The sequence below is a fragment of the Sinocyclocheilus rhinocerous genome, unplaced genomic scaffold (genome assembly GCF_001515625.1).
Source record: "Sinocyclocheilus rhinocerous isolate Xijiao unplaced genomic scaffold, SAMN03320098_v1.1 scaffold539, whole genome shotgun sequence".
Taxonomy (NCBI): Eukaryota; Metazoa; Chordata; class Actinopteri; order Cypriniformes; family Cyprinidae; genus Sinocyclocheilus; species Sinocyclocheilus rhinocerous.
Window position 1 is genome coordinate 1,228,107 of NW_015653003.1, and position 17,586 is coordinate 1,245,692.

Sequence of the window (17,586 nt, forward strand, 5' to 3'; positions counted from 1 at the left end):
CAATTTTATTTGGAAGTGTAAAAGACCCAGATACAACTTTCTAAAGAAAAAAATCCAAACTTCAAGATTTTCTGTTTGAGTACACAGTAAAAAACACCCAATTGTTGCTTGCGTTTTCTTAAAATTCTGGAAATTCATTCATTCTTAGGGAAAACAAAAGGAAAATTTGCACTTTAAATTAGCTAGACTGAAACTTCAAGTTCTCCTGTTTGTAATAATATATGACACTTGATGCTGACTGCTAGAATAGGTCTTAAAAAACAAAGAAAAGTGCAGGCGTGTCAGGTGACCCAAAAATGTTCTAGGTCTTTAAGGGTTAACTTCTGCGATTTTATTATTTTCTGTATAAAAAGCATCCGATCGAGTGGCCAAATAAAATACGTTTAGGCTAAATACTCAAAATACTGATCTTGTATCGAGAGGATCCTCACGCAAAATATTGATACCAAATATTTTAACTAGTCATTTTCTTACATATTGTGAAAATGAATGCACAAATAAGGTGTGGGGAAAAATGATAGCTCTCATTCAAACAGAGAGAGTTGATATTGACGGAGACAGAAACGCACTATATTATAGGCACAGCTAAATTATAATGGGTTTATGTGAAGATTGTTTTAAGCTCACTTAAAATATTATTTTTAAGCCGATTAAATGTTAAAAACGATGGCTTTCAATTATACCGTAATGTATAATTACAGGGGAAAAACTATATGTGGTTTTTCATAAATTTGGATATTTAATGTTGAATATATGTATTAGGGCTGCACGATAAATCGAAATGGAATCGAGATCGCGATTCGACAGAAGCTGTGATTGTCATGCGTATCTTTCAGTGAAGCACGGTTCTGTGATCAGCAGTAAATCTCCATCCGAAGGCCAGAGGGCGCTCTCGTGCTGAAACTCCAAATACGCCTCGCAGAAGAAACCCAGAAAATGCCTATCGCTGCAGCTGAATAAACAGAAGATTAAACTGCTTTCATTGATTCAACGTGACACAATAAACACACGACTACGGCAATATACGGTTTATCTGAGTTCTTATTATTATAATTTTCATTAAAATAAAGTATATTTATAATGCAATGCCTTTATCACTGCTTAAAGGGATAGTTCACCCAAAAATGAAAATTTGATGTTTATCTGCTTACCCCATAATCGCGCAATAAAATCGTCTGCGATTTTATTTTATTTTTTTTGCTTAACTTGTCAGTGAACTACGGCTATGTGTAGTAAATTCTGCTCCATCTGAAAGCATGTGATGATGATTTCCTGCAGATTACAGAACCGGCTTTTTTAACAAAATGCGCATGACAATCGTATTCGATTAATCGTGCAGCCCTAATATGTATTACAATAAGAAAATGCATTACAAGTTTTAATGTTAGGTTCAATTAATCACAATCAATTACAGAAAAAATGTGCGATTAGTTGTCGATTGACAGCACTGATTAAAATATCTGTAAACAACCTAGTTTATTTATTCTCATGATGATTTTTTGCAGTGATATCAAGGACACAACAGTTGGCACTTTGTCGCAGCGCATCACCAATCAGGTTCATGGCCTGAAAGGGCTCAACTCCAAGCTGCTGGATATCAAGAGCTATCTGGAGAAGGTTGTAACCGGCAAACTGCCCATCAACCACCAGATAATTTATCAGCTGCAGGACGTGTTCAATCTGCTGCCTGATGTCAACCTGCAGGAGTTTGTCAAGGCCTTCTACCTGAAGACCAACGATCAGATGCTTGTGGTCTATCTGGCCTCGCTCATCCGCTCTGTAGTGGCGCTCCACAATCTCATCAACAACAAAATAGCGAACCGTGACGCAGAAAAGAAAGAGGGCCAAGAGAAAGATGACAGCAAGAAAGAAAAGAAGGACGAGAAGGATAAAGATAAGGACAAGGAGAAGGGAGACGCTACAGCCAAGAAAGATGACAAAAAGGAAAAGAAATGAACCTGAACTGGCATGAACTTGGGCTTACACAATCTTGGCTGTATGAGGGAGCAATTCTACATTTCTTTGCCTCCTCTTGTAACAATTTGTGGTTTAAATTGGGCTTTTTTCTGTCTTTTTGATATAAAGGACTTGTTTTTGTTTTGATTAAAAGAGAAAGAAATTTGCTTTAAATGTTCTGGTCCTTATCAAGGTTGACCTATTTATACTTACATTATACATTACTCGCATTATTAGACCATGAGAATATCAAGACAGGTGTCCAGTGTTACAGCAAAGTCCAACTGCAGACATGTCATTGTATTTACACTGAGATTTCTTTTTTTATCATAAAAAGTAATGTCAAACAAGCTTCTGCAGCCGAACCGGTTTTATTTTGTTCACTACATGCAAAGCACGCAGTTTGTTAAAAGTTCACAAAAGAGCACTTTTGCAAAACATGTTTTTTCCTTGCTAGTTCATAAAAGAAAATGTTTCAGAAAAATCTGCTCTTTAATAAAATGGTACATTTTGCTTGTTCTGAAAAGAAAATTAAAGTTGAATCGAAATGACCATGTGCATTGTAGGAACAATTCAACTTCAGCAGAGATGCAGATATTCATTTTCTTTGAGCGGATAGAGCAGGAAAGAAGTCAGCGATCCTCTTGTAGGAGCACGTGCCAGTGATGAGGACTAGGTAGTTTTGTCACCATTATGAGTTTCTTCTTCTTTCTTCTTACATTTGATTCCAAAAAGACTGAGGATCTTCACTAGCATCAGGTCAACGATTTCCTCTTCCTCAGAAGGCTGAGTATCAGAAAAGTAATTTCAGTTATCACATTTAAACCAATGAACTTTTGCTTATGCGACTTAGTCTAACAGCAGAAAACGTAAAATGTGATTTGTATAACACCTGGTGATTCTCCTGTTCTTCACCGAACGCCTCAAGGATGATTGAGACAAAGAGGGTCAGGATCACAAATGTAATGAAGATGACGCAAGTGGAAATGATGAGAGCGCCGAGCACCGGATCAGAACTCAGCACCTGCAGAGGAAGCATGAAAGCTGTGATAAAGCAAAAGCTTTTAGTCTTGGTCTGTGAATCATTTTACCAACCTCATCGTAATTGAAGATTCCAAACTGCAAACTGAAGATTGTTTTGAACGCATCTGGAAAAGTTCTGTATGAGTACAGCTTCCATCCAAATATTAGATTGCACTATGAAAATAAATGAATGCTTTGATTTAAGAAAACAATTACAGAAAAGCACCTACAAATGGAAGCCTATGGGGTGGCCATTCAATGTAATTTTTTACATTAAAAAGGACAAGTCAAAATTATTATTTGTGGTAATCGACAACTTAACACAAGATGCTACTCATTGAACTTAAAGGGACAGTTCACCTATAAATTAAAATTCAGTCATCATTTACTCAGCCTCATATTGTTCCAAACCCGTATGAATTTGCTTTCTTCCTTCTTCACAACAGAAGATATTTTGAAGAATGTTGGTAACCAAACAGTTTCATGTCCCATTGACTTAGTATTTCAATCCAAACTATGAAAGACAACAGGACTTGAAAACGTTCGGCTACCCAATATTCTTCAAAATATCTTCTTTTTTTGTTCCACAGAAGAAAGAAACTCAGGTTTGAAATGACTTGAGGGTGAGTAAATGATGACATAATTGGGTGGATTATCTCTTTAAAGATGAAGTATGCCATTTTGGGGTATGTTAAAGGGGTCATATGATGCTTTTTTAAAGATCATTATTTTGTGTATTTGGTGTAACAGAACACGTTACAAACAGTATTTTACACTGTCATGGACAGTAAAAGTCATTGCCCTTACAGTAAGTGAATAGGCCAAGAGGATAATGAAGATAACCACAATGAAGCTGGACATATCGTTCCATGCCCGCTGCAGTGAGGAGGTGATGAGGTGAAGTTTAGGGTTGAGTCTCAGCAGATGCCAGAGTTTTACACAGGCCAGAAGAACCAAGAAAGCCATGAGATATCCCAGTGTAGCATCTATGACAGCTGTGTCATGGAAACTGGGAAACCTGTAGGACAGGAATAGCATTTTTACCATGTTTAGTTCATCCATCCATGCTCCAAAACCACTTGTAGGGTCAATTGCATGTTCAATTTATGTTCATATCAAAACTACTTACTGATCTTTGTGGTTTTGGTAGTATTCAATGTCTTTGTCTCCCTGCACTGTTCTCTTGATGAACACTGATAATGAACTCCAACTTAAAATGATGATCGCAAGGTCTAACAGATTCCACTTGTTTTTGAAATATGCCCATTTCTGCCGCTTCAACAGCTTTGCCTGTTCAACCCCAAACATGTATGGTTTAATTGGAATGAAAAGAGTATAGCAATTAAAGGAAAAGTTTATACAAAACTGAAAATTCTGTCCATATTTACAAACACTCATATGAAAGCATATTAGTCTCAAAATTTTGTCTCGTAATTCTGAGTTTATATCTCACAATTTGGACTTTATTCTTTCAATTCTTAATTTTATATATCACAATTCTGTGTTTATATCTCACAATCGGGGCTGAGTAGTAACTGATTACAAGTAATCTGGATTACGTAAACAGATTCCAAAAAATACTACATTTTAAAATGCTCACAATAGATTACAGTTACTTTTTTATGGATTACGTGATTACATATTATTCATTCAATGGCAGTAAATTTTCCTTTTTCTCTTTTAAATTTTCCTTTCTAAAAATCCTACTGTAATACCATTTAGCTTTAACTATATTCACAAATGTTGTGTAAATACATTTGCAAACCATGCTTATGAATTTGAGGGGGGAAAAACACCTCTCATGCAATTAGACCATGTATGAAACAAATAATTATGCAAATTACACTGTAAACACTGGCGATGTAGCTGTGAAACACTATGTCATTCTCATATCCAAGGGACTTTTACAGTAACTGTTGATTCTGGAAGTCTGGACTATAATATTTCAAACCTGGAAGGCTTTGGGCATGTGGGTTTAGAACAACATGAAGGTGAGTAAATGATGACAGAATTTCATTTTGGAGTTAAATATTTCCTTAAAAGTTCTATGAAACTATGCTAGAGAACTGACCTGCAAAAACATGTAGTAGACGATGAAGAGGAAATAAAAGACCTGAGAGGCCATGAGAAACGATTGAAAGCCACCTGTGGACTGGTAGAGACGGACACTCTGAACCATGCTGCGAAACTCAAATGCACCTGTAAAGTAAGTGTAAGCTCAGTTTTGCAATAAAACAAGAAGACTTTATATGAATGGGAATGATTGTTCTTTTTCCTCACCCACTGCAGTGCTCTCTAGTATCAGTGTGACAATGCAGAAGAGGTTGACATTAGCATTGTACACCGTGAACTCTGCAAAAACTGCCCTTGTGTACATATCCAACCAGGTGGAGTCAAAAAGATATCGAAGCTTCCTGTTGGTTAAAGAAGGTACGTCGTTGGAAAAGTATGCGTAAAATAATATACAACACTTTCAGGTATGATGACAGAATTTTCATTTTTGGGTGTACTATTCCTTTAAAAATTCCAAAAATGTTGTTTTTAGAGAACTGACCTGTAAAAACATGCACAAAAGGTGAAGTGTATAATTTTTATGAGTAAATCTTGACAGCATTTTTATTTTTGGGTGAACTAATAATAATACACAACATTTTTCCTTGAGGGCCTCAAAGGTGAGGTAGGCGATTTCGGAGAGGCCAGCTAGCTTTGAAAGCATAAGATCCCACCCTCCCTGCAAATCATTCTCCAAAGCCACACCTCCTCCAAAACACATGACATATTCACACAGGCAGAGCAGAGGCTAACCAGCGACACGATGAGAGACGGCATTGGTGGAGGGTTCAATGCAATGCTGTCAGATTTCCTCATGTCTCATTCACAGGTAAGAAAACATTACAGTACAAAGCGCATAATATTACAATAATAACACCTTCCATTCTCGCTCGGTCTGATGATGTATCATGTCTGCGTGAACAGGGTGCACAGAGATATGCAAATACATATGTTGACAGGCAGGTAGGACAGCCTAATGTAGTCTTCAGATAGAGGGTTATGATTGGATGAATATTTTATGATCGTACGCGCAGAGGAGAGATCAAAACAAAACAACGGTCACTAATTAGAAGTACAAAACAAGGATTTGTAAAGAAGAATGTCAGAGGATTTCGATATAAGCCAAGAGGTGACTGGTTTTCCTTTGCTAAGCTGCGCATGTGCCGCTCAGAAGTGACGCACGTGGAAGCGCAGAGGAGAGATCAAAACAAAACAACGGTCACTAATTAGAAGTACAAAACAAGGATTTGTAAAGAAGTGAAGGAAGAAAGTCATATACACCTAGGATGACTTGAGGGTGAGTAATTTATGGACTAATTTTCATTTTTGTGTGAGCTAACCCTTTAAAGGTAATTTTTCGGTTGTTAAAATACTTTCTGCTACCCCAGTTCAGTGTGCAAGTCAACTGATAGTAAGCCATTCTGCTTGGTCCATCTTGTGAAAAAAAAAATGGAAGCCGTGTTTATGCGATTTCTCACCTGCTAGCATTTTGCAGGTCAGAATCGAGGTCCATAACATAGCCTCCTCCTCTATAAAGTGCAGTCATACCCCAAACGGGGATTGCTTTGAGCGCAGACTGGCTTTGATACTGCCAAGCTGTGATGGTGTTCTCAGAGCCATTAACGAAATTCAACTCATCCCAGCCTGGACCGTAAGCGCACATGTCCTCATTTTCCCAAGAGTAAGGGGCACTGCAGACAGGAACAGCGTGACTCATAGACTTAGCAGTCTTACAAGAGTCTCTCTTCACCCTAACTTGACGAAGACGAGCGCCCCCAACAAGTTTCGAGTTTCCATCCGTTATAAAGCCTTGAAAATGAAAATGAAAAAGTCATTAAAGACAACAGTCTTTATAGAGTCCTTATAGATCTGATGGGTCAGAACTACCTTAAATATGAGTTAAAGAAGTTGTGCACTTGTGATATTCATAACAGGTCAAGATAACGGAAGTACCTGGATACTGTCCAAACAGGTTATTAAGAAGTACAGTGTTAGCCCAGGTAAACACATCATTGTGGTTCATACTCTCTGAAATGCCATTGCTGAAGCTCTGCCGGATGTGGTGAGCGAGGTAGAATCCATTTTCATCTCGCTGACCATATGCCACCAAGAGCAGCATCCACAAAAACCCCAGAAAGACTGTAAAGGAAATACAGGTCTGTGCACAGCCGTTCTTTCATAGAGAAATTGACTAAAACCCAGCTAACAAAAAATATGTAGTGAGAACGGTTTTCCCTGAAAACAGGCATTTCTGATTGTTCTCTGAACATTTGAAAGTTGAAACATTAAAAAAAAAGTTAAAGTTTTAAAAAGTGTTTCCTTGGCTATGCAAGCGTTATAGAAAACATTATTGCTGCGTTCAAGTCCTCCTGGGACGTTCGTACTTACGAGTTGACAAGTCGTAATTACGACGTCAGGTGCGTTCAAGTCAGTTTAGTCGGCACAAGATGGCGGTGTACCTTCTTTTAATAAATTACAAGAAAATACAACAGGGTCTGCATTTTTTTACATGGATTTCAGCTGCGTAACAAGTACATGACCAATTTAAGTTTATAGGACAACTAAACTATCAATTTAAACAGATTTACCTCAACTACAGACGTTGCATCCATCGATTCCGCCATGTTTCTCATTGACACACCCCCAACTCGGAAACTCGGGGCTTAAAGAAAATTTCGAGTTTCCCACTCATAATAACGACTTTGTGGTTCGTAAATACGATCTATCCGACATGACTTGAACGCACCATAAGGGAACGTTACATTTTATAATTTTGCAAACAATATGGCAATGTTATTTTTTTAAATGTTTCAAATGTCAATTTCTGAAACAAGTAAAAAAAATTAAAAATTTTAAAAATAAAATAACATTTAAGAAATGTTAGACAAATATTAAAATAAAACATTAAAAAAAAAAACTACCATGAACGATGCATAACTTCTTTTATGTTCATGTTTTGAGAATGTTATTAAAGACCAGATAACTTTGAACAAATGTTCTTTTAATGTTACTAGAAGAGCATTTGTTTATAACGCAAGCCAAAGTTCCGACAATGTTAGCTGGGAAGCAATGATGACAACTAAAAGTGAACAGGTTTTTTTATTTTTTTTTTATCTTACCTAGAATCTCCATGATGAGTGCTCGTGCTTTCTGCTGTTTGACCATGTTTCTCTTAAGCTTCTCAATATCACTGGGAGGTGGAGGCTGATAGTAGCTGCGTGTACAGTCCCTCTTAGAAAGCCGCACTCCATTGAGACCATCTATAGAAATAAACAGATTTACCGTCAACTACAGACGTTGCATCTATCGATTCCGCCATGTTTCTCATTGACACACCCCCAACTCGGAAACTCGGGGCTTAAAGAAAATTTCGAGTTTCCCACTCATAATAACGACTTTGTGGTTCGTAAATACGATCTATCCGACATGACTTGAACGCACCATAAGGGAACGTTACATTTTATAATTTTGCAAACAATATGGCAATGTTACTTTTTTAAATGTTTTCTAAAATTTCTGAAACAAGTAAAAAAAAAATAAATAAATAAAATAAAATAACATTTAAGAAATGTTAGACAAATATTAAAATAAAACATTAAAAAAAAAAACTACCATGAACGATGCATAACTTCTTTTATGTTCATGTTTTGAGAATGTTATTAAAGACCAGATAACTTTGAACAAATGTTCTTTTAATGTTACTAGAAGAGCATTTGTTTATAACGCAAGCCAAAGTTCCGACAATGTTAGCTGGGAAGCAATGATGACAACTAAAAGTGAACAGGTTTTTTAATTTTTTTTAATCTTACCTAGAATCTCCATGATGAGTGCTCGTGCTTTCTGCTGTTTGACCATGTTTCTCTTAAGCTTCTCAATATCACTGGGAGGTGGAGGCTGATAGTAGCTGCGTGTACAGTCCCTCTTAGAAAGCCGCACTCCATTGAGACCATCTATAGAAAAGATTAAGATTGAATGTAAGAAATCAAAAACACAGCCACTTCCTAAAATAAAAGACTCTTTAGCCCCGTTCACACCAAGAACGATAACTATAAAGATAACGATATTGAGAGTCCACACCAGCAAATGATATCGTCTGTTTATTCTAAGCGCACGTGTGTCTGCCGCTTTAAATTCTCGAGCTTGTTATAGCTGGATTCTGATTGGCTGTCAATGTTTGTATCGTTCATCAGCTGGAAAAAAAAGTTCTGGAAGTGATTCCAACGATATCGTTTCTCTGTGCCTTTGTCGTTATAGCTGTGGTGTGGACTCTGCTATTCTTTAATACTGAGAACGATTTTTAGAACTATATCTTTATCGTTAACTTTATAGTTATCGTACTTGGTGTGAACGGGCCTTTAATGAAGAATCTGAAAGACATTCCCTTCTGAAAAGAAGTAAGCTTTAGCATACCTTTAAAAAGAGTACTTATTACAGAAATAGTATACTAGTTTAAAAGTGTATACTTGTGCAAACAATGTAATGTTTTTCAGATACTTAAAGTCTGTGTAAAGCAATATTAAATATGTATTCTGAGTTTGTCACACAGAAAAATGTGTTATTAACCACCCAGCCAAATTTGAATGATAAAAAAGGCAAGTAAATAAAATAAGGTTAAAAAAAATGTATTTCCTCAAACGCTGGGGGCTCTGACGCTCTGAATTGCCTTTTCACAAACTTTAAAATGCATGGTAATAACAGTTAAATGAATTTGTATTATTTTATTAGTTTACATTTATATTAAATCAATTAGCTGAATTTCAGAGTGTTTTTGACTCACTTAAAGGCACAATATGTAAGATTTATTTTTATTAAAATATCCAAAAACCACTAGTGTTATATATTTTGCTGACTTGTGTACTTACATTATCCCAAATGTTTCGAAGAATGTTTAAATCCAAAGAAATAAGCTATTTTAACTAGTGACACGGACCGTGTCCATAGTGTCATTGTGTCGCCTGCCAATGACGGCATAACCCCTCGATTTCCGGTTTTGTTTTGTAGAAAACATGGAAACACCCAAAGACGCTTTAATATGTTGTACGTTTTAATAGACCGATGATGACCGCACAGAGTAGCATAATAACAGAACTTTCAAATGTATCTAGTATGATAAAACAGCGCTGCTTTACCCCATATACGCACAACCGGAAGGAGTGGAAGCGGTCGACTGTGGCATAATAAAAGCTCCGCTGCTTTACCCCACATACTTATTAGACCGGTGACGACCGCACAGAGTAGCATTATAACAGAACTTTCAAATGTATCTAGTATGATAAAACAGCGCTGCTTTACCCCATATACGCACAACCGGAAGGAGTGGAAGCGGTCGACTGTGGCATAATAAAAGCTCCGCTGCTTTCGAGCCGTGTGTCGCACTCATTCAGTGGCCTCGTTTCGCTTCGACGGCTTTCAGCCTCACCCTGCTTCATTCTACTATGTTAATAAATCATTAGCTCATCCATGAACATGATTTCTGCCCGAGTCCCGTCGGATTGCGTCGGCTGTGGGGATGAAGACCACAACTCCCATGATTCCACACATCAAACTACGCCTTTGCCTCTTTGTTTATTTTGAATACGCGCCCTCTAGCGGCGAAAATTACATATTGTGCCTTTAAGTAGGATTTTACAGTAAGTTCATCTTTAAATGTTATTTCATAATTACTTCTGTTGTCTTTGAAATGTGGTTAAAGTGTACTGCCGAATGTACTGACAAGCATTTATGGTGAACTAAAATACACTTTAATGTCATTTCTATTGAAACTTGTATGTCATGTATTTAAATAAACTTGTAATTACACCTTTGTAATGATGAAGTTGCAATTTAAGATTTATATTGAAAATACATGAACTTTAAATGTTGAAATGTAATACTGCATAACACACAACAGTTAAAATTATAAACACGTATGTTTTAGTACGTTAGTCATCAGTGTGTACTTCTTTCAAAGCTTACTAAAACAATGACATTACTTTTAATGTGACATTACTACCAAATGCACATTTTTAACAGTGTGTTAAGAAAGTGTACTCTATTTAAATACACTTAAGTGGCCTTTATTTCATTAATATATTATCTGCTATATATTTTAAAAAGATCTTCTAAGCTTTGAAGGACAATGAGTGCACATTCAATACAATTAAGCGCACTTCTTTTTGGTTGGCTGGTTATTTGTGCTGAATACCTGATTTCCAGTTACCTGAGCGAGTGGATGTTTTCTTACGCAAGGTATCAATAAGTTCTGCATCCTCAAAATTGACTTTTTTCACCACCAATGCAAAGAAAATGGCTAAACAAAGCACCTGCCAAAATAAAAGCACAATACCACTGTCAAAATGAAGTAACACTGTAAATGCAATACAAATATATAGCGTTTTGACTCCAGCTCCTTACTTTTACAGGCTGGGTGAAGAAGAGGCTCTCGGTGAAGGACATCGCGATGGAGATTATCCAGCTGATTGAGCGATCCTTCCCGTATTTCAATCCATACAACATGGTGAAGTACCCTGATACCACACTTGTGGCCGCAACAAGAAGCCAACCCACATACACAAACCACCAGGGCAGACCCTTCCTGCTGCTGTCTTTCTTGGGGCTCGAGCTACAGATGCGCTCCTCAGTGGGTCTGGAGGAACGGAGACTTTCCAGCAGTTTCTTCATGCTCTGGACCTGCATTAACACCTGACTGTAGCATCCAGGCTTGGAAAAGTCTGAAGGCCCCAGCAGCTTCACTTCTCCCTCCACGTTTTCAAGTTGTTTGGAGAGATGATGGGTGTAGGGCCAGAAAACCGAGGAGGTTTCATTTTTGTGTATTAAGTGCTGTTGTTCGATGAGGTTCTGCAGCTCTGACAGCAAAGTGTTGATGCCTGCATTAACACCTGACTGTAGCACCCAGGCTTGGAAAAGTCTGAAGGCCCCAGCAGCTTCACTTCTCCCTCCACGTTTTCAAGTTGTTTGGAGAGATGATGGGTGTAGGGCCAGAAAACCGAGGAGGTTTCATTTTTGTGTATTAAGTGCTGTTGTTCGATGAGGTTCTGCAGCTCTGACAGCAAAGTGTTGATGTCTTCCTTTTCAGAGTTTTTCTCTGTTTTCGGGTCAGGGCATCTCATGGCATTTGCAAACAAGTACGTGATTCTCTGTATGTCCTAATGAAACATGATAAAATTTGTGTATATTGGCAAAAATAATGTGGCATTAAACAAAGTAAGTACCATTCAAATGTCGCTATGATGAGTTCACTATGACACTAAAACATTTAGAATGATTTTCACTTTTCAATTTTCTAGTTTCCACACTACAATATGTGTAGTGTGCTATTTTCAGTTGTGATGATAATAATCCGAAATGTTTCTTGATCAGCAAATCAGCATATTAGAATGATTTCCAAAGGATCATGTGACACTGAAGACTGGAGTAATGATGCTGAAAATTCAGATTTGCATCATAGGAATAAATTACATTTTAAAATATATTCAAATAGAAAAGTTATTTTAAATTGCAATATTATTTCACAATTTTAAGTTTTTTTTACTGTATATGTAGAGCATAAGAATCTTCTTTCAAAAATCGTAGCGAATCCAAACCTTTTAACGGTAGTGTACGTGAATATAGTGGACACACTATATATCAAACTGAATCATACAGAATGTGCATGATAATTAATAAAGGACTTACTTTGATAAGGAAATCAACAGTTAAATTGTTCTGATCAAAAAGTGGAGAGGCGGCCTCACATGGGATGTCTCTCTCCATTTGAGGAGGCTCAGACTGCTTATGCTCCTTTTCTTTCTTTGTCTTCTTTTTTCGGGGACGGGAATGTCTGAAGATTCCCACAATTACTAGGTTGACGGGGAATACAATAAAGGAGCTCTGGATGCCAATCATCACCTCACTCCAGGTGAGTTTAATCTGACCTTTGGATAAAAGAGAATCAAAAAGAAACATCGGTTTTGACTTGAGATGTCAATCAATTTAAATGGTGTTCTTTGTGTGTGTGTGTATGTGTGTACTGGTTTATATATCCTGGTGGGGACTTAAACCTGACTACACACAGACTCATGGGGACTCGTGTCACGGTGGGGACCTAAATTGTGGTCCCCACGGGTACAAAAGCTTATAAATCATACAGAATGAATGTTTTTGAAAATCTAAAAATGCAGTGTGTGTGTGTGTGATTGTGTGTGTGTGTGTGTGATTGTGTGTGTGTGTGAGTGTGTGACAATATTTACAAGCTCATATTCACAAATATCATAGTACACTTAAGTATTTTTAAAAACTAAAAGTTATTCAAAGATTGTAGCAGGAGAGTAAAACATTGAATAAACGTTACTAAGTTGATGTATTTGCTAACATTGAGATTTATACATCATCTGAAAGCTGAAATGGTTTGTTAGGATATGACAATATTTGGCCGAGATACAACTATTTGAAAACCTGGAATCTGAGGGTGTAAAAAAATCAAAATATTGAGAAAATCGCCTTTAATGTTGTCCAAATGAAGTGCTTAGCAATGCATATTACTAATCAAAAATGAAGTTCTGATATATTTAAGGTAGGAAATGTACAAAACATCTTCATGGAACATGATCTTTACTTAATATCCTAATGATTTTTGGCATAAAAGAAAAATCAATAATTTTGACCCTTACAATGTATTTTTGGCTATTGCTACAAATATACCCCATCGACTTAAGACTGGTTTTGTGCTCCAGGGTCACATATATGATTATGTCATAATTTTGAGCTATACCCATATCCATGGTCTGCTCTGAGGGGTCTGTGGGAATCCCGTAGAACATGATACTGGTCAACATGGAGCAAAGCAGCACTGAGAAACAGCACGAGACACGCTGCACACGGGTGAAATTACTGCTGGGGGGCCGACTGACCACAGAGTACCAGATGTGACCATCACAGAAGTCCGTTGTTGTTTTCATGAAGAATAAATTGCTGCAGAAAGGAAAGTCTTTTAGTTGCATTTTCAAAAAGTCAAGTCAAAAGCCACAGTGCGAGATGAGTGAGCTCACCTGAAGCCTTTCATGTCCGCCTCTGATGCTACAGGAAACACTTTTTCAACAGTACAATCATCTATATCAACAGCCAGCCACGAGCTGCACAGGAAGTGCCACTTCTGCTCAGTCTGCAGGTCTTCTACCATCACCATGTTAACATACCTGAGAAATAAGAAATACATTTGTCAAGCACATTAGCTGTTGTGAAAATGAAGTGTGCTTCCATGTATTGAATATGCACTTGTAGTGTACATCAAATCTTATTTTTTATTACTATACTTGCAGATAATATAATATTAATTAGTACACTTGACGTGAACTTTATAAAAACATTGCATTAACAATAATACTTTAAAGTACATTTTAAATCATTAGGTTTAATACTCTTTTGCATGCTTTAAAGAAATACACTAATTTTGATGTGTTGAGTAAAGTACTTGATTATTATTTTAACTGTAGTGTGTTTTTTTAATATTATATTTAAAGTTAATATATTTTAAATGTACTAAATTGCAACGTCATCATTACAAATGTGTAATTATAAATATATGTAAATACATGACATTCAATAGAAATTACATTAAAGTATATTTTAATTTACTATAAATGCTTGTCAGTACATTCTGCAGTGCATTTTAACCATATTTCAAAGACAAAACAAGTAATTATGAAATTACATATACATATGTACTTGTGTAAGTGGGTCAAAAAGCACTCTAAAATCTGCATGTAATAAAAATTGAATCTATAATACCTTTTCATTTAATTGCAATTAACATGCAATGTTGTGTCTGAAAACATTTCATTCAGTTCACACTTATTGTATATTACAGTATAGTATACTGTAGTATATTATTTTCAATTATATTATTTCTGTAATATGTACTCTTTTTTTTAAGGAGATGCTAAAGTACACTTCCTTTTCAGGAAATTCTGACCAAAAAAAACTGCTTTTTAATTCATTTTTCACTTTGGACACTTGAATGAGTAGTGAGGGTGAGTATATATATATATATATATATATATATAATATTTTATATAATATATTTATATTATAAATATCATATATATAATATATTATAAAGAAGAAAATACTATTTCAGTCTTTCTATCTTCAGTCTTTCTAAAATTGAATGTTTAATTCAGTGTGTTACTTGCCATTCCTTTGTAATTATTTGTGAAATTTACTAGCAATACCTGAGTCAAAATGATTTCTACACCAATGTTTTTCAGTGTAGTAGGTGAATTATTCCTCTGACACCAATTTACCAAGCAGGATGGTCCCCTGAGTTGTCATGCCACAGTCTGATGCTCTGCAGCTCTCCCAGTGAGAAGGGGGTGGTCAGTAAGAACAGGTCCACAGCTCCTCTTTCAAACACTGGCTTATCAGGGTCAGTCAGATGATGGGGCTCACATTCTCCCTCCGTACCCTGAAGAGTCACTATGACCTGAAGTGACAACGGCATTGCAGAGTTAGCATGTAAGAGCACATGAGCTGAATTCCTGAAGAAGAGCTTATGATATATGCACATGCCGACCCGTGATGAAGTGGAGGAACCCATGCGATGACCAGTGCTGATCTTCAGCAAGTAGCAGTACTCAGCAAAGGGATCATTGTCCTCTAGCATAGTAATCTTCACCTTTTAGGGGGAAAGAACACAATGTATCTTATATAGCATACATTTCAGTTGATGATAGAGCTTTAAAGTTAACATGATTTGCTGCACACAAACCACGTTATTTGCAGATCTCATGTACTTTTTGAGGGCATTATGACATTTACAAAAGAGGTAGAGAGAGACTTTGTAAATTGAGTGGATTGTGAAAAGTGGGTGTTACATATCAGAATGGAGCCTGACAAAATGTGTCTTTGCTAAAATGTTGACTAAATATATATTTGGCTGTTTGGTTAATATTATTCAATATCCTGTGTGGCTTTAATTAAATCATCGGGAAAGTTATTTTCATTCAATTTTATGATAATACATTTTCATACATTTCATAAAAGATATTATATTTTCTTAACATTATGATGATCAACTTTGAGATATTTTGTCATTATAATAGCATATTGATGAATCGTGTACTGTACAATAACCATGAATATGCAAGTATTTCTGCAGCACAATTTTGACCGTTTTTATAAAGTTAACATAACAATGAATTTTATATTGCAAGATGAACACTTATTGGACTAAAGCAACTCAGCTTTACTTGATTACCAGTGCATCATTTCTTAGAAAAGTCTTCAACTTTGAGTATCAAATATGATAATAATATTGTCAACAGAACTTTGATCATAAAACTAAGCATTTAAACGTCACTTCACTAATACATATTATTGAAGAGAAATAGAGTGACAATTGATATTTATATGCATTTTATGCAAGTAGTCTTTTTTGGTCATATAAATAACATCTGCACCAAATTGAATATTTTTGCTAAGTTTGGCCCTCTGAATAAAACTGATTTTTTTTTTCCTCCTCAGATGTGAGCTCCTACATCATACTATATGGATCATAAAAGCCTGATGTATTAAATATGATACAAAACTTAAAACATAAATTATTTGTTTGTTGTTAATAGTTTGTTTGTTTGTCTAAAGGTTCAATAAACTGTTCCGCTTCAAAGCATTCGATTTTTCAAACTATTATTCCATATGTCAGGATTTACAGGGTTAAGAAAGTAAACAGGCTCAATTTTTTTTTATGTTGACTTTAAAACAAAGAAATCATTAACTCTAGAGACCATAGATGCAGCAAAGTTAGACAGACCTTGGTTTTGTCCTGTAGGTCCTTCCTGCGTGCCCATGCCGCTACCAGGATGTAAGCTAAGAAAATTGCCCCGATAAAGCACACTACCACTGGGTTCTGAGCAAAGTTGGAAAACAGCTCAGCAGACTTGGACGGATCTACCGTATTGGGCATGACAAAGAAACTGCTCCCAAAAAAGGTTAAATGGGTACACAGACACTGTGTCACATTGGGGGTCGTTTTAGCGCCAACCTAAAGAATAAAGAAATCAAGCACAGAGTGTTATCCCACTAACACTCTGTGACGGACTGACAGAAGCAAATTAACTGATAGCAAATGTCATTTAAGTTTCACTGATTCATTGTTTATTTGAACTTCATTTAATAAATTCACTTTACAATAGGTCAGAGGTCAGCAATGTTTAGTATGGCTGTCACTATTGGCACACAAATGGAAAGAGCCAGAGAGGTTAAAATTAAACATTAGCTGTGTTAGAAATAATTTCTTAATTCTGCTTGAATTAGCAGGCCAATTCTTGTGAAAAAGAAGTGCGGTGCATTTGATTGTATTGTAGTGTACTTCAAATCTTAAAACATATTATTAAAAAATTGTACTGGCAGATAATATTATATTAATTAAATAAAAGGCCACTAAAGTGCACTTAAATTTAAAATGTAAAATCTAATTGCATAAAAAAAATAAAAAAATAAAAAAATAAAATATATACAGTGGGTACGGAAAGTATTCAGACCCCCTTAAATTTTTCACTCTTTGTTATATTGGTTATATTG

At 36.0% G+C, this 17,586-nt stretch overlaps 2 protein-coding genes across 2 annotated transcripts in view; one reads left to right on the forward strand and one right to left on the reverse strand.

The window, feature by feature from the left end:
* The window catches only part of psmd7 (proteasome 26S subunit, non-ATPase 7), an 8,408-nt gene extending 6,101 nt beyond the window's left edge, over positions 1-2,307 (forward strand). Inside the window, exon 7 of the mRNA XM_016521625.1 lies at positions 1,506-2,307. Within this exon, the coding sequence (XP_016377111.1) occupies positions 1,506-1,956 (451 nt within the window). The 3' untranslated portion in view covers positions 1,957-2,307. The remainder of the gene's footprint in view (positions 1-1,505) is intronic.
* A 96-nt stretch (positions 2,308-2,403) lies between these two features.
* The window catches only part of pkd1l2b (polycystic kidney disease 1 like 2b), a 29,991-nt gene continuing 14,808 nt past the window's right edge, over positions 2,404-17,586 (reverse strand). The window contains exons 18-36 of the mRNA XM_016521590.1: positions 16,817-17,047; positions 15,581-15,682; positions 15,312-15,490; positions 14,058-14,204; positions 13,781-13,980; positions 12,706-12,944; positions 11,910-12,176; positions 11,425-11,712; positions 11,231-11,333; positions 8,841-8,981; positions 6,985-7,170; positions 6,510-6,840; positions 5,260-5,393; positions 5,051-5,178; positions 4,109-4,269; positions 3,787-3,997; positions 3,052-3,153; positions 2,849-2,980; positions 2,404-2,742 (exon numbers count right to left, since the gene is read on the reverse strand). Coding sequence (XP_016377076.1) covers positions 2,629-2,742; positions 2,849-2,980; positions 3,052-3,153; positions 3,787-3,997; positions 4,109-4,269; positions 5,051-5,178; positions 5,260-5,393; positions 6,510-6,840; positions 6,985-7,170; positions 8,841-8,981; positions 11,231-11,333; positions 11,425-11,712; positions 11,910-12,176; positions 12,706-12,944; positions 13,781-13,980; positions 14,058-14,204; positions 15,312-15,490; positions 15,581-15,682; positions 16,817-17,047 — 3,396 coding nt within the window. The 3' untranslated portion in view covers positions 2,404-2,628. The remainder of the gene's footprint in view (positions 2,743-2,848; positions 2,981-3,051; positions 3,154-3,786; positions 3,998-4,108; positions 4,270-5,050; positions 5,179-5,259; positions 5,394-6,509; positions 6,841-6,984; positions 7,171-8,840; positions 8,982-11,230; positions 11,334-11,424; positions 11,713-11,909; positions 12,177-12,705; positions 12,945-13,780; positions 13,981-14,057; positions 14,205-15,311; positions 15,491-15,580; positions 15,683-16,816; positions 17,048-17,586) is intronic.